Source organism: Phascolarctos cinereus, unplaced genomic scaffold, assembly GCF_003287225.1.
Source record: "Phascolarctos cinereus isolate Bilbo 61053 unplaced genomic scaffold, phaCin_HiC Scaffold_7;HRSCAF=346, whole genome shotgun sequence".
Classification (NCBI taxonomy): Eukaryota; Metazoa; Chordata; class Mammalia; order Diprotodontia; family Phascolarctidae; genus Phascolarctos; species Phascolarctos cinereus.
In genome coordinates this window covers 31,159,548-31,176,338 of record NW_027556180.1, presented here as the reverse complement: position 1 = coordinate 31,176,338, position 16,791 = coordinate 31,159,548, and the positions used below count along the sequence as shown (strand labels likewise).

At 41.0% G+C, this 16,791-nt stretch overlaps 1 protein-coding gene across 7 annotated transcripts in view; it reads left to right on the top strand.

Annotated features, from left to right (window-relative positions):
• The window catches only part of PHC3 (polyhomeotic homolog 3), a 65,197-nt gene that overhangs the window by 34,481 nt on the left and 13,925 nt on the right, over window positions 1-16,791 (top strand). For all 7 annotated transcript variants that reach the window (XM_078147225.1, XM_020980276.2, XM_020980274.2 and 4 more), the window contains 3 exons: window positions 1,421-1,574; window positions 12,265-12,515; window positions 16,617-16,776. In XM_078147225.1, coding sequence (XP_078003351.1) covers window positions 1,421-1,574; window positions 12,265-12,515; window positions 16,617-16,776 — 565 coding nt within the window. The remainder of the gene's footprint in view (window positions 1-1,420; window positions 1,575-12,264; window positions 12,516-16,616; window positions 16,777-16,791) is intronic.

Here is a 16,791-nt window from a genome sequence, read left to right as displayed (position 1 = left end):
GGATGTAGAACTTGAAGGAACTGTAGGGGTCATGTAGTTCAGCCACCTCATTTTAAAGATAAGGAAACTGAGGCCCAAAGGAGAAAGTGACTTGTCCAAAGTCACCTGTATATGCAGTAAGCAGCAGAGCTGAAATTTAAACCCATGCCCTTGACTCCATATTCAATGTTCTTTTTTGTTTCATTGATACAATCAGTCAGTGTCTTGTAACTTTAAAAAAAATTTCAATACTCCAGTGTTAAACAGGTAAAATAAAATTTTATTTCAAATGAAGAAACTAAATTTTCTCAGCCTAAGGAAATTCTCTCTGAAAATAAAGATTATCTAAAATTGCAATTTTATTTGTTCTTAGTGATTCTGCATCTCTTTTCAGTAAACTTTTTATAATTTGATAACATAGTAATTTAATTCTTTAAAGCTTTTTTCTCTGTCTGTAATGAAGTATTTAAATATGTAAATATTATCAGTGGTATAGATTAGATATTTCTCTATGACTTCAAGAACAGCTGTTTTCTCCTTAACAGATGCAATAAGTTTTGTTAATTGGACCCTTGAGGACATGAAATAATAAAAGGGTATAGAAGCATCTTTTCAGAAATGAATGACTTTCTATCAACACTGACATATTTTTAGAACTTCTGAGATGTCTTACATTGGTTTATGCTTTAGCTGTCATAATCATTAAGAAGAGAAGATGCTGGAATGGTTCTTAGCTTAAGCCTCATCCTCCTGGTCGTCCCCTCCTTGAGAGTATGGGTTTTTTTTGTTTTCCCACATAATCTGGATCATGTTGGCCAGCTTATATTGACGTTAAAAAAAAAAAAACCAAACATCTAGAAGCTCTATTTTGAGACATAATAACTGTCCATCAGTCCACAGATATTTATTAAGCGTTTCATATGTGCCAAGCACAAACTTGTATTCTAAGTTAAACTAGTTAAAAGTAGAAAATTTTCTGCAGTAGTCTAGATTTCAAATGTGGATTCCAGATGCAGTGTATCTTTACCACGTAACCATGCTTAGATGTCTTGAGTATTGGGTTTGGGAATGGTAAGGTGTTTTTTCCCCTGTTTTCTTTTTCTTTTTTAAAAAGGGTTCTAAAGTACTGTACTTCCTATTAGGAAAAAAATGATATTCAACATGAAAAATAATCTGCTGCCCTGACCATCATCCTTTCTGAAACCATGATACATTTTAGCATGGCTATCAGTCTACCACCTGCTTTTAGTGAATTATCATTCAGTATCTCAAGGAATTCCATTCAGTTATTTTCACAATTTTTTTCAGCCAACCTTTGAAAATAGCAAAATAGATTTTGTATTTATATAGTTTTATTTTAATGAAGTTAATCAATCTTTAAAATTATATGATAGAAATATTAGCCAGAAGTCAGGCTAAACCAATGTTCTGCCTTCCATAGGTTTACCAAGTAGAGGATGTGTGTGAGGAAGAAATGCCTGAAGAATCAGATGAATGTGTCCGCATGGACAGAACCCCACCACCACCTACTCTGTCTCCGGCAGCTATAACTGTGGGCAGAGGAGAGGATTTGTCTTCTGAACATCCTTTGTTAGGTAAGAAGAATAACAAAGTTTGCTGAAATTTGTCAGCTTGATATCTGTGTGCACTAGTTCTGATGGGAAAATAATTTTATTTTTCCCCTCAAGCAGGTCTTTACTGATTATTATTAAATTGTTAAAAATTATTAGTTTGCAAATTGCAGCAAAAACAAAAACTCACAGAATTAGAAACACAAATCATAACCTCTTTGGAGAATGGATGTTCAATGATTTTTACGAAAAAAAAAAACTGCTTTCTTGCAACATACTCTTTGGTAAGGTGTAAACCAATCTCCTCATCATAATTATTAGAAGCAGTTTTAAGTTGGTCATGATAAAATTTTCTTGGTTTTGAGAGAATAAACTTCTAGACTATTAGAGTTAAAAGAGATTGTAGAAATCTAGTCCAGTATTCTCTTATTTTATGGATGATGCCCCTGAACAGGTGAAGTCACCTGCCAGAGGGTGACCTGGGACTCATACCCAAGTCTTCTGGCTCATAAGCCAGTGTATTTTCTACTCTACTAAACTCTTTGAAATCACTACAGTGATAGAATGTACAATCAGTTTCTTTGTAAAAATGTCATGTGGGGGCAGCTAGGTGGTGCAGGGAATAAAGCACCAGCCTTAAAGTCAGGAGGACCTGAGTTCAAATTTGGCCTCAGGCCAAACACTTGGCACTTAACTAGCTGTGTGACCCTGGGCAAGTCACCTAACCCCAATTGCAAAAAAAAAGAAAATGTCATGTGTTGATTAGGGCAAGATTAATCTCAACTTTTTGTGTTTTCTTCATCTGTATTTCTTATGGCCTACCCAGGAGTTATCAAACATGGGGCCCACAGCACTTCCAAGTGGGGCCTGAACCAGATTAAAATGTAATTGGGAAATATTAACAAAGTAAATAAAAATACAATAAAACATAGGTAACATTACGTTTTAAAACTAAGTCAACACGCAGCCTATAGTGAGCCTATGTACAAATTAGTGGCCCTCATTTCTGTTTGAGTTTGACATGACCATTCTCCATGACCATTTTCAGTGGATCATAGCCATTATAGCACTTTTGGAAATAAATCATAAAGACATATTGGCATAATTTCCTACCAAAAAAGTTACTCTTTATCAGAGCCGTAACCAGCAATTTAAGTGCCTGGGACAAGTAAGACAAGAGTGGGAAGGACTGTTGAGGAAAGACTCTGAACACTGACTGACAGAATGGAGGGGAGACAGTTCCCAGAACACCCTAAGCATAGTGGGGAAGAGCGGGGAGGGGAGAAGAAAACAAGGCTGGGCTTGGCCAAGGCGGAACTCAGCCTATGTGATGTGTGGGAAGGCCTTAGGGTACCGGCTTGGTTGGCACATAGCTTCATCACCCCATGGGTACTTTTCTGTGAGTTCCTCTGGCTTTGGTAGCATTTTGCCAGGGAAGGAGTCTATCCCATAGGGAGTCTGGGCTTGTACTGCAGGACAGTCGGTGACCTCTCAGCCTCCAGAAGGGAGTGGTGATGGGGTGCTTCAGTGGAGAAGACTCTGTGTTTGAGTCTGGCATTAACTTGCCTATGTGAAGGGGTGCAGTGGTGACAGGACCATCGAGAGTTGGAGAATGTTAGTCTGTAGCCAGGTTGGCAAATGGAGGTAGTGTAAGGCAAGAACTTTTGCTGAGGGCAGCTAGGTGGCGCAGTGGATAGAGCTCCATCCTTGGAGTCAGGAGGACCTGAATTCAAATCCAGCCTCAGACTTACTATGTGACCCTGGGCATCACTTAATCCTGATTGCCTCACCAAAAAGCAAAAAAAAAACCAGAAACAAAAACTTTTGCTGAGGGGCTTCCTTGTGAGGTCCGTGTCTCAGATTGCACTGAACAAAGTGGGCCATTCAGTAGGAGCTCCATCTTCTCTCCACGCCTCATCTCACATCACTCAAACATATTCAGGCGTTGTCTCTTCCTTCACTCTTGATAGAAGAGCCTCTTCTTGCCAAGGCCAACCCCTTTATGTGCATCTTTGGTCCTATTCCCTCCCTTCTCCTTCCTTCTCGCTCCTCCCTTTCCCACTCAGTATTCCCTGGTAGGTTTCCCTCACTATAATCCCTATCCCTAATTTTCAGTTTCTCCCTATTGGCTCCTTCACTGCTCCTTACAAACAGGAGTTCAAATCCAGCTTCAGACATTTACTAGCTGTGTGGCCCTGTTTGCCTCAGTTTGCTCATCTGTAAAATGAGCTAGAGAAGGAAATGGCAAACCACTTCAGTATTTCTGCCAAGAAAACCCCAAATGAGGCCACAAAGAGTGGGACACTATTGAAAATGACTGAACGGTAACAAGGCACCACCAGGTGGGACAAAACTGGCAGCAGGCTAGGGTTTACCGTGAGAAACCTGATAGGATCATAGCTTTGGAATTGGCAGGGGCCCTGGAGACCACTGATTCTGACTTTTCATTTCATAGCCAAGCAAGGCAATCTTCTTGTCCAGTTGAGGGCTGAGGGCCCAGGAGGCTGAACCCCCTAAAATATGGTGGAAGGAGAAGAGAGGACAAACTGGCACCATTCCAGATGTTGCCCAGCATCTGCCAAGGAGAGACTGGGCTTGTTCCATGGCTCCTGAAAGCAGAACTAGAACCAGGCGTGGGAGTTTCAGGGAGTTCTGAGGTCACAGCCCAACTAGTGAGTACAGCGATCCCCCGTAGTAGAATGGAAGATCACATGGAATGACATCGGAAATAGCCTCAGTGCCATGGGGCCAGCACGACATCAAAGGGGACAGCGTATTTACTTCCCTTCTTGGCAGAGGTGGTGCGTTTTAGGTGAGGAGGGAGGCACTGCTGAGCTGGTGATTGGTTTCGCCTGTCTGGACTTCTTTATCATCCATCAGTGAACAAGTGTCTGTTACCCATCTTCGATGTGCCAGGCGCTTTACTAGGTGCTGAGGGTATAAAGATTCCCTGAAGGAAACAATCCCAACTCTCAAATGCTTACATTGCAGGGAGGGGGCTGAGAGCCGAATAACGTGCGTATGTAAGTAAATACAGACTGAATGTTTACCAAATAAATGTAAACAAATAGAAGAGATCTAGTCTGGAAAGGCATATGTAGCAATTGGTATGCAAATTGTCTTGAAGAAAGGGCTGGATTCTGTGAGGCAGAGGTGAGGGGGGCTTGCAGCCAGTCCAGATGCAAGTACACAAGATGTCGTAGGGAGCAGAGTATTCTGCCAGCCATGCCATTTGTGAGACCAGATGTAACAGGGCTGATCTGCCCTGATGTGCCAATTAGGGTACACAGACCCTCTGAGACAATACTGAGATGCCAAAGAAAACGGGCAGGGGCTGTGGCAGTTTGGTAGTATAATAGGTTAATTAGGATTTGTTAGGTTTTTTTTAAGGGAGTTTACTCACGATTTAGTACCAGCCGCAGGTCAGATTAGGTGTTATATAGAAACAGAACAAAGAAGACTGGGGGTCACGGATGGCCTGGGGTCATGTGCAAGTGTTCCCTAGGAGTAGTGGGAACCTCTTCTGCTGTTTACATTGACTCAAGGTAGTTTATGGAGACTTGAAGTCCCATTCTTACTCTGGCCTACCCAGTACCCCAGAGGGGGGAGATGCCAGGCTGTTTTTGAGGAAGAGAGAGAAGCAGGAAGGGGCTGGAAGGATAGGTTGGAGCCATTTTATATCGGAGGGTTTCTGCCCATTGTAGATACCTTCACTGTCTCTGCCGTCACTGCTGTCGCCGTCTTCTTAACCCCTTATAATCCTTCTTCCACCGAGACTGTTCTGTGCACAGTTACCAGTGATTTTTCTCAGTCTTCCTTCTCTCAGCAGCCCCTTGACGTTATTGATCACTCTCTCCTCTCTCTGAGTTTCAGGACATCACTTTTTCCTGGTTTTCCTCCTACCTAGATGACCATTCATTCCTTCTCTGTCTTTTGCTGGAGCCTCTTCCTGATCTTGCCCTCTAAACTCAGTGTCACCCAGGGCTCTCTCTTGGGCTCTCTTCTCTTCTCCCTCTGTTACAGCTTCATTTGGTGATCTCATCAGCTTCCATGGATTTAATCACCATCTCTGTTCTCAGATTCTCAAACTTACCTTTTCTGCCACAAGCTCCGCCCAACTCTGGTCTTGCATCCCTCACTGCCTTTCGGACATCTCACGTTGGACGTCCAGCAGACACCTGATGCTCAAAATGTCTGGAACACGATGTACTCGTCCTTCAGGCTCTCGGCCTAGGCGCCATCCTGGATCCCTCGCTATCTCCCACCCTCCGTATCCAAGCTCTTGCAAATGCCTGCTGATTTCACCTCTGCCACTCCTCTCTGCTCTGACACAGCCGCCACCCTGGTGCCTTCGTCACCTCTCACCCGGGCTATTGCAATAGCTGCTGGTGGGTCTGCTTTCCTCAAGCCTCTGCCCATTCCAGTCCATCCTCTATTCAGCCACTACAATATATCCCACTCAGTGAACTCCAGTGGCTCCCTATCACCTCCAGGAACGGATACAAAGTGCTCTACTTGGCCTTCAGAGCCCTTCATGAGCCAGGCTTCTCCTGCCTTTCTAGTCTTCTGGCGCCTGACTTCCCAACATGTACGCTTTGATCCATTGACACTGGCCTTCTCGATGTTCCACGAACAGGACGCTCCACTTCTCGCCTCTGGACGTTTCCCCTGGTTGTCCTCCATGCCTGGAGCATTCTCCCTCCTCTCTTCTGACTACTGACCTCCCTGGCTTCCTTTGAATCCCAACTAAAACGCCACCTTCTCCAGGAAGCCTTCCCACCTCCTTTTAATTCCAGCGCTTCCCCTCTTTTAATTATTTCCTGTTTGTCCTGTATATAAGCTTGTTTTGTGTATGTATTTTTTGCATGTCTCCCCCAGTAGGTTGTAAGCTCTTTGAGGGCAGGAGTTATCTGTTGCCACCTTTTGTATCCTTAGTGCTTACATAGTGCCTGGCAGGTAGTAGGTACTTAAATGTTTATTGAATTGAAAAGTAGGGTGAGTCATGAGAATGAAAACTCCTTGAGATCCCTTAGTCTTTGAATCCCCAGCTTCTGGCACACAGTAGGTGCTCAATAAATGCTATTGATTGATAAGCCAAGCTAGTTCATCATGTACAGACAAAGAATTCCTTCTAAGACAAGACCCCCGACACATGTTTTCCTAATCTTTGCTTGAAGCCCTCAAGTAAGGGAGAACCTACTGCATTTGAAGCATTCTGTTCCACTTTGGAATAGCTTTTATTGTTACAAAATTTTTCCATATATAGAATTAAAATCATGCCTGATTCTCCAGGAGGTATTTTATAAGTATTTTTGTTGGCTTATTACTAAACTGTTAGAACTAGAAGAACTACAAATTATCTGGTCCAACTCACCCATTTAATAGATGAAGAAATAAGCCTCAAGAAGGTGTGACTTTGGTGAGTTCACTCAACCCAAAGACAAAGCACAAGTTTTTGTTTCTCTTTCCATTGTACCCTGCTGCCTACTCAGTGAGAAAAGCTGTTGTTAGTGATTTGAGGGACTTTGTACTCTCTCTTTGGTTCCTTTTTTGGAGCATTCTGTATGTACTTAAAACTGGGAAGGACACCACAAGAGAATATGTAATTAGAGTTAATTTGTTTTAACTATTATCTTGTCGGTTTCTTCTGTTCTTAAAATTTGCCTGCTAGGTCTCCGAAAGGCCAACAATCATTTAGAGCCTAAATGAAGCATTTTTTAGGGAAATCATATTAGCAAATTAGTAATTATTATCTGAAGAAACTATTTCTTAATATATCAAATGCAACAATTTTATGAGCAAGCCAAGTTATACGTAATACAAAATGATTTTAGGTATTTATGAGACGTTTTGAAAAAAAAGGAACGTAGTCATTTTCTTTTTTTCTGTGAGATAATTTACCCTGTTTTACTTCTCCCTTTCTTCTTCTCCTAGTATAATCCTCTCTCATCTCTTAATTTTATTCTCCAGATATGACCCCTTAATCTTCAACTCACCCTGTGCTCTTTATTTATCTATCTAGATATATATGTATGTGTGTGTGTGTGTGTGTGTATACACGCGCACACACATACATACATACATATAATTTTTTCCCTCCAACTCCCATAGTACTGACAAGGTCTCATGAGTTATAAATATCATCTTTCCATGCAGGAATGTAAACGGTTCAGCCTTAATAAGTCTCTTATGATTTCTCTTTCCTGTTTACCTCTTCATGTTCCACCTGAGTCTTGTATTTGAAAATCAAATTTTCTGTTCAGCCAAAGTCCTCTATTTCACTGAATTACCATTTTTTCCCCTGAAGGATTACACTCAGTTTTGCTGGGTAGGTGATTCTTGGTTGTGATCCTATGTCCTTTGCCCTCTGGAATATTATATTCCATACCCTCCGGTCCCTTAATATAGAAGCTGCTAAATCTTGTGTTATCCTGATTGTGTTTCCACAATACTTGAATTGTTTCTTTCTGGCAGCTTATAATATTTTCTCCTTGACCTGGGAACTCTGGAATTTGGCTACAATATTCCTGGGAGTTGTCCTTTGGGGATCTCTTTCAGGAGGAGATCAGTGGATTCTCTCAATTTCTATTTTGCCCTCTGGTTATACTATATCAGGGCAGTTTTCCTTGATAATTTCTTGAAAGATGATGTCTAGGCTCTTTTTTTGATCATGGCTTTCAGATAGTCCAGTAATTTTAAAATTCTCTCTCCTGGATCTATTTTCCAGGTCAGTTGTTTTTCCAGTGAGATATTTCACATTGTCTTCTATTTTTTCATTCTTTTGGATTTGGTTTTACAGTGTCTTGATTTCTCATAAAGTCACTAGTCTCCAATTGCTTTATACTAATTTTTAAGGAAGTATTTTCTTCAGTAATCTTTTGGACTTCCTTTTCCATTTGGCCAATTTTTCTTTTTAGGGCATTTTTCTCCTCATTGGCTTTTTGGACCTCTTTTGCCATTTGGGTTAGGCTATTTATTTTTAATTTTATTAATTTATTTTGATTTATCAACAATCACTTCCATATGCTTTTGAGTTGAAAATTTTTCTCCCCCTTCCTTCCCTCCACCCTCCCCAAGACGGTGCACAATCTGATATAGGCTATATATTTACTCCTATTAAACATATTTTCACATTAGTGAACTTGTAAGTAAAAATTAAAGCCAATAGGAGGAACCATCAGCAATATGAAACAAAACTCAACAGAAGGTAAAAATAGGGTGATAGCGATTCAACTTCCATAGCTCTTTCTTTGGATGTGGATAGCATTTTCCGTCATGAGGCCTCTGGAGATGTCTTAGATCCTTGTAATGCTGAGAAGGGTTCAGTTTAATAATATTAGTCATTGCATAATGTGGCTGTTATTGTGTACAAAGTCCTCTTGGTTCTGCTCATTTCACTCAGCATCAGACCATATAAGTCTTTCCAGGTTTTTCTGAAGTCAGCCTGTTCATCATTTCTTATAGCACAATAGTATTCCATTACATTCATATACCATAACTTGCTCAGCCATTCCCCAAGTGATGGGCATCCTCTCAATTTCCAGTTCTTTGCCACCACAAAAAGAGCTGCTATGAATATTTTTGTACATGTGGGTCCTTTTCCCATTTGTTTGATCTCTTTGGGATACAGCCCTAGAAATGCTATTGCTGGATCAAAGGGTATGCATATTTTTGTAGCTCTTTGGGCATAGTTCCAAATTGTTCTCCAAAATGGTTGGATCATTTCACAACTCCACCAACAATGTATCCAATTTTCCCACATCTTCTCCAACATTTATCATTTTCCTGTTTTGTCGTGTTGGCCAATCTGATAGGTGTGATGTGGTACCTCACAGTTGTTTTAATTTGCATTTCTCTAATCAATAACGATTTAAAGCATTTTTTCATATGACTATAGATGGCTTTAATTTCTTCATCTGAGAACTGTCTGTTCATATCCTTTGACCATTTATCAATTGGGGAATGGCTTGTGTTCTTATAAATTTGTCTTAATTCTCTATATATTTTAGAAATGAGGACTTTATCAGAGAGATTGGTTGTAAAAATTCTTTCCCAATTTTCTACCTTCCTTCTAATCTTAGTTGCATTGGCTTTGTTTGTGCAAAACCTTTTCAATTTAATGTAATCAAAATTATCCATTTTGCTTTTCATAGTGTTCTCTGTGTCCTGTTTGGTCATGAATTCTGTTCTCCATAGATCTGATAGGTAAACTATTCCTTGTTCTCCCAGTTTACTTATGGTATCAGCCTTTTTATCTAAGTCATGAACCCATTTTTACTTTATTTGGTATATGGTGTGAGATTTGGGTCTATGCCTAGTTTCTGCCATACTCTTTTCCAGTTTTCCCAGCAGTTTTTTTCAAAGAGTGGGTTCTTATCCCAGAAGCTGGGGTCTTTGGGTTTATCAAATAATAGATTACTATAGTCATTGACTACTGTGTCTTGCATATTTAACCTATTCCACTGATCCACCTCCCTATTTCTTAGCCAGTACCAAGCAGTTTTGATGATTGTTGCTTTGTAATACAATTTAAGATCTGGAATTGCTAGGTTGCCCTGCATTTCTTTTCATTAGTTCCTTTGATATTCTGGACCTTTTGTTTTTCCAAATGAATCTTGTTATTATTTTTTCTAACTCTATAAAATAATTTCTTGGTAGTTTGATTGGTATGGCACTGAATAAGTAAATTAGCTTAGGTAGGATTGTCATTTTTATTATATTAGCTCGGCCTTGGGTTAGGCTATTTTCTAAGGTGTTATTTTCTTCAGTATTTTTTTGGGTCTCCTTTAGCAAGCTGTTGACTTGTTTTTCATGATATTCTTGCATCACTCTCATTTCTCTTCCCAGTTTTTCCTCTGCTTCTCTTACTTGCTTCTCAAAATCCCTCTTGAACTCTTCCAAGGCCTGGGACTGCTTCATATTTTTCTTGGAGGCTTTGGATTTAAGAGCTTTGACTTTGTTGTTTTCTTCTGGTTGTATGTTTTGATCTTCTTTGTCACCAAAGTAAGATAATATAGTCTGACTCTTTTTGTACTGCTTGCTCATAATCCTGGCCGATTACTTGAGTTTAAACTCTTTTGTTAAGGTAGGAGTCTGCTTTCAATGTGGAGAATGTACTGTCCCAAGCTTTGGGGGGTTTGTACAGCTGTTTTCAGAGATACTTGTAGGGACCTGTAAATTTTTAGTTCTTCCGAGGTGATATGATAAGGGGCGAGGTGTTTACTCCTTTCCTGGCCTGTGCTCTGGTCTGTTAGTGACCACAAGCACTCCTTTCTGTCCTGGAACTGTGAGGAAGGTTTCCTCTCCACAGCCACTACAAGCTCCACCATGCCAGCACTCTTCCTTGCCCCAGGACCGCTACCCAGAACTGTGACCCAGCTCCAAGCACAGACAAAGCAAGAGATTCCTGCCTCAGCACTGGCCAAGAGATCCCTGCAATCTCCCTTTGATCAGCCACTGGATTCCCCCTGTCTATGGGCTGGAAGCTCAGGAGGCAGGCCCTGCCCCAGGCTGTGCTCGGGGCATGGAGCTGAGAGCACCTTGCTTCTCTCTCAGCACTGCAGAAACAGACTTTTCCCAGTGACCTTCTAAGTTGTCTTTGGCATTCGTGGGTTGAGGAGTCTGGAAGGAAGGCTTATTAGGAGATGATTGTTGTAGTCTGAGCAGACGATGATGAAGGCTGCATGAGGAGGGAGGGCTGGGTGTCAGAGATGGTGGAGAGGACTCGGGAACCAGTTGGTGAGCATTGTGGGAAATGGTAGAAGGCAACAGTGATGCCTGGGTTTTGATCTTGAGAGACTGGGTGAATAGTAGGGACAATCAGAAGGAGGGGCCAGCTCTAGGGAGAAGGTACGTTTGAGTTTTGAGCATGTTGAGTTGGAGGTGCCAGTCTCCTCTAGGTGGAGATGGTCTTTAAGGCAGCTGATTTTGTCGTCGCCTGCATAGAGATTAATTGTGGAAGCTGTGGTGGCCTCAGACAGGATCTTGGTGAACAGTGACAGTATAGGGCTGGAAAGAAGAGGAAAAAAGGGGTGCTAGCTGGTAGAGTGAGAGAAAGAACAGTCACCAGAGTAAAGGAAGAAGCCAAACAGTGGGATTTCTTTGAGCTTGTGGGAGGAGAGAGACTATGAGAGACAGTCAGGAATATTAGATATTGCAGCGAGGGAAAGGCCCTGCTGTTGGAATGGTTCTCATTAGGAGGATACTACATGGCCCTTTGCCCCTTGGAGGTGCCTCTTCCCTCCATACTTGCCTTCTGCCCAGATCCTGTAGACATCATCTTGCTCCTCTCTTTTTCATTGTCTTATGCTCTGGCTTCTGTTCATCCATGAATGAATGATGAATGAGTGAAAGACTGGCATTCCTGGGGAGGAGGGGGTCAGTGCTCATGGGCCTGAGACTTAGGTCAGTAACGACAAACTCAGACAGAAGCAGATGTAGCTGCCCATGGACTGCCTGTGAGCTCTCCCTGAGCTCTCCCCTCCTGTGCTTTCCAGAGCGCCTTCACCACGCTGGTGGCCGCGTGTGGAACATGTGCCATACGGGCAGACTTCACGTCTCCTGCAGCTTCACAGAGTAGGCCGTTTGAGAAGATCCCTCCGGACGGCTGGTAGAGACACAGGGCTGAGTGTTGTAACTGATGCTTCCTTCCTTCTGTGTCTTTAAAAATAGTCTGACCTTGAAACACAGAAACAACTGACCTTGTTTTTTTCAGACCAAGTGGATCTCCCTGCAGTGGCATCAGTCAGCGCATCTGTGATTAAGTCCCCGACAGACCCTCCCCACGCCTCTGTCCCCCCGCCTCCACTTCTGCTTCCAGCCGCTGCCACACGGAGCCATGGCACGTCTCTGCCCAGCAGCATTCCTAATGTAGAAAACAGACCTCCCCAGGCTATTGTGAAACCGCAAATCTTGACCCACGTTATCGAGGGCTTTGTGATTCAAGAGGGCTTGGAGCCATTCCCTGTAAGTGCTGGAGAAGTTTATATTTTTGGTCATGTGTATTCGAAAAGGTCAAATCTAGTGATAATTTCATAGATTTAAAAAACCTGTTTATTACCACTCTTTAAGAAGAATTCTGAAATTAAATTTTTTTCAAGCATTTATGTAGGATTCTTTTTTATGCCAATGAAGTTATGTTCATTAAATGCACAGTCGTTTGTTGGACTGAACCAACACAGAAACAAATTCAGAAATTTTCTCTGTCTTGAAAATGAAAATTCCTTTACTTTTCCTAATTTTTAGGGAAAAATAACCAGAAATTTACCCAAACTAACAACTCTTTTTTTCTTACTATACCTTAAGGTACCTGAAATGATGGTTAAGAAGTGTTCACATTATAAACAATGTAGTTTCCTAAACACTCTGCATTCATTTTGGTAAAATTTTGAGATCCAAATTTTTTTTCCTTCCTCTCTCTCTCTGCCCCCTCCCCTCACACAGCAAGCAGTGTGCTTTAGGTTATATGTGTGTCGTCATGTTTCCACACCTAAGCAGTCTGGCGCTTTGAGAGGGGCCTAGTGTGATTATTCCTGCCCCGTGCCTAACCTGCTGGTGACTCTGAAAATGTGGATGGTATGGATTTCTAGTTCCTATCTAACAAGTGGTTTTATCAGGATTCCTGTTCTTTTAAAAATCTCAACTTTAAGTCAGAAAAGTTCTTAAAGAAAGTTAAAATGTTGGCTCCTACTCTGGCCATGTAGTTTCTGAAGCATCCTTGGGCTTAAGGCTGGCTGAAGTCTGACTATGCCAAGATTCCCTGGCAGTCTGGGGAAGCCAGGGCTAGAGCCTTTTCCGGAATCATGGTTTAAAAAAAAAAATTCATATCTGAAGGAAGTGCTCAATTTTAGTTAGAGGTTAGTGAAAATAAAGCTTTTTTTCCATCCACATTCATAGACCACTTCCTCCCTCCCTAGGTCTATCCAAGACCTCCTTGGTGGTCCATGCCACTGACTTAGAGAATAAAATACAAACTTTAGAGATGCAATCAGAAGGGACTTAGCAGACTATCTAGTCCAAACCCTCATTTTGTGCAAATGAGGAAACTGAGGCCCAGAGAAAGGAAGAAGGAGAGGAGAGATTTGGTCTCAGCTGCCCTACAGTATCCACTCCATTCACACGCTGCCACGATTTACTGGACCAGTCTCCCATTGTGGAACATCGGGGTTAGTGTTGGGTTTCTGTTTTTTAATAGTCTTTGAAGAGATCATTTGTGTCCCCAGTACTGAAACTGTTTGGTCAAGTGGTGTTCGTTTTGTGACCTTCATTTCATACTGCCAGCCTGTTTTCCAATATATTACTATGCTTGTTTTTCCACAGTGCCTTATTGGGCTCTTCTTGCCAGTTTGATTGCTATGAGATAAAAGGGGTAATAGATAAATTCAAGTCCTGCCTCAGACACTTACTGCCAAGTTTGTGAGCCTGGGCAAGTTACTTAACCTTTATCTGCTTCAGTTTCCTCATGTGCAAAATGGAGATACCAATAGCATCTACATGCAGAGGTGGTTATGAGGATAAGATGAGATGATGCTTGTAAAGTGCTCTGCAGATATTACAGCTGTGTGTAAATACTGCAATGTTGTAATTATAGTGTCTTCATGTTGTTTTAATTGATATCTGATCATTAGTGATGTTGAGCACTTTTTCAAGTAATTATTGACAGTTGATAGTTCTTTTGAAAAATTATCTATTTTATATCTTTTGACCATTTCTCCTCTGTGGTCTGGCAGTTACTTTTGTAAATTTTGAGTAGTTTCCTTATGTATCTCAAATGTCATATTTTATCTTTCTTCTAAGTAGTTACAGAAGCCCCTTCTAACTAGAGTATCACTTCACAAACTTTTTAAGAAACATTATGTATTTAAATCGACTGCCCATCATATCACAGTTAATGTATTTGAGTATAAGGCTGTTGGGTTTTCTTTAAATCCTTTCCAGGATTAAATGTGCAAATGTCACATCCTTTGAGTAGGTGTTCTCTGGAGACTTGTCACATTTTCATGTTTGTTCCACTTGTTGGATTTTTCAGAAATTTAAAAGTAAGTAGCTAATTGACTTATTTGAAAATGACATGTTTTAATTAACTTCATTTCTAAGCAGTGATGGTTAGATGTAAAATCCTTTTTATCTGCACTTTTGTTGAAAATCTACAAGATGGGGGCAGCTAGGTGGCACGGTGGATAGAGCACCGGCCCTGAAGTCAGGAGGACCTGAGTTCAAATGTGGCCTCAGACCAAACACTTGACACTTACTAGCTGTGTAACCTTGGGCAAGTCACTTAACCCCAGTTGCCCCCCCCAAAGAAAAAAAAAAGAAAATCTACAAGATGTTAATTCAGTTTTCTGACTTTTTTAATGTAGTAGACACATTTGAAACTTTCGGCAACTGAAGATTTTGTGGTGTGTCATTCTATACTTCATTATTTTTCTTTTTCTTTCCTTCCTCCAAAACCAAATTTATTTTTTCTTCCTTATGTTTTGTTCATTTTGAAATGTTGGCAATTTGATAGTTTAATAGTGAATTACGAAGTACAGTCTTTAACCTTTAAAGTTAATGTACAGTTCGTTTAAGAACTTTTTACCTATTTAGCTAGTTTAATGATCTGTAAGTAAATTTAACATGAGAATAGTATAATTTTCCTCTGAATTCAACCATTATAATTTTTTCACAAATATCATTAGAAGAGATTAGGAGTATATTATATCTTTAAGTGGAAAAGTTGCAGTGAAACATTTATATATGAATGAATGGCATCTTTAATACAGATTGGATGAAGGATCCTCTTTTAAATAATCAGTGTATCGAGGCATTGAACTTACTCTTCTAGCCTACGTGAGCACAAACAAGTTGGGTTCCTAGAGCAAGGTTATATCTCCCTCTTAAGGTTCTAGGAATACCCCTAAAGAATGCTGGGGGGGGGTGTCTTTTTTCCCTAGTCTTCAGCTTGAGCTCTAGTCTTCAGCTTGAGCTCCCATTCTGGACTGTTTTCCCCAATATCAACCACCAGTTATGGTGCCCCAGTTTGATTTAACCAGCCCAAATCATCTAGGTTTTTCAGAGAAATATTTACTGTGAAGATGTAGCAGGAACAGTAGTAGAAACATTCCCAAACCTTGAGAGCACATGGCACCCATATCTGGAGTTTTTACCTAGCATTTTCTAAGTTCGATTCCAAATACAGAGTAGTTGATGGGTGGATGAGGCCTCATCTTTGCTACTGCTGCTCTGTCTCAGGCAGACTGCTCTTCTTATTGACAGTTGACAATTGACAGCCTAGACCCTGGGCTGGGTCTCCTGCAGAGTTGGGGTTTAGAGTGCTCACTCTTCTGACCTTTCAGGGGTCACAGGTCCCTAGCTGTCTTGAATATTCCCTCGTCTAAAAGCAGGAAGAATAAAACTACAAATCAATTTCTAGATATGGAAAGAGGAAATTAGCTTTTAAAAAATTGTTGTGTTTTTGTTTTGCTGGATTGTTTGTTTACTAGTACACAGCTCCCATCCTCTCCTTTCCTCCCTGAACAAGGCATGAAGTCTGAGCCCTTAGAGTTTTCTCTTCATAAAGGAAGGAGTAGGGCTCAAACCCCGTCATGTAGAGCCCACACTCACTTGGCCACTGAATGTGACTGACTTTCACTATTCTAGTGCTTTCATCCTTGTTTACAGTATTGTAGTAGTATTCTGTATGCTGTCCTTTTAGTTCTGCCTTCTTTACTGTCAGTTCATACAAATCTTCCCATGCTTCTCATCATTTGTGTTTATCCTTCCTTGGGACAGTAATTTTCCAGTCCATCCATACGCCACCATTTGTTCTGCCATTATCCACTTTGTGAGCATGTACTGCTCTATCTATCTTTTTGCTATTACAGATAATTGTGCTGTAAATATTTTCAGACCTATTGGACCTTTTTGTTCTGTCCTTAACCTTCTCAGGGTGTAAAGGTAGTGGTGGGATCTGTGGATCAGAGGGTAGGAACAGTTAAATAGCTTTTCTTACATCATTCAAAATTTGGGGAAATTATTTATTTGACCAAAAGATATCTTACTTCTTTTTTTCCTCCCTTATGTTAGGTAAGTCGTTCATCTTTGCTAGTAGAACAGCCTGTGAAAAAAAGGCCCCTTTTGGATACCCCAGTGATGAGTGGCATGTGTGTCCAGGCAGAGCTCCAGAACAATACAAAACATGCTGATAACTCATCGGACACCGAGATGGAAGACATGGCTGCTGAAGGTCTGTAGCTTGCAT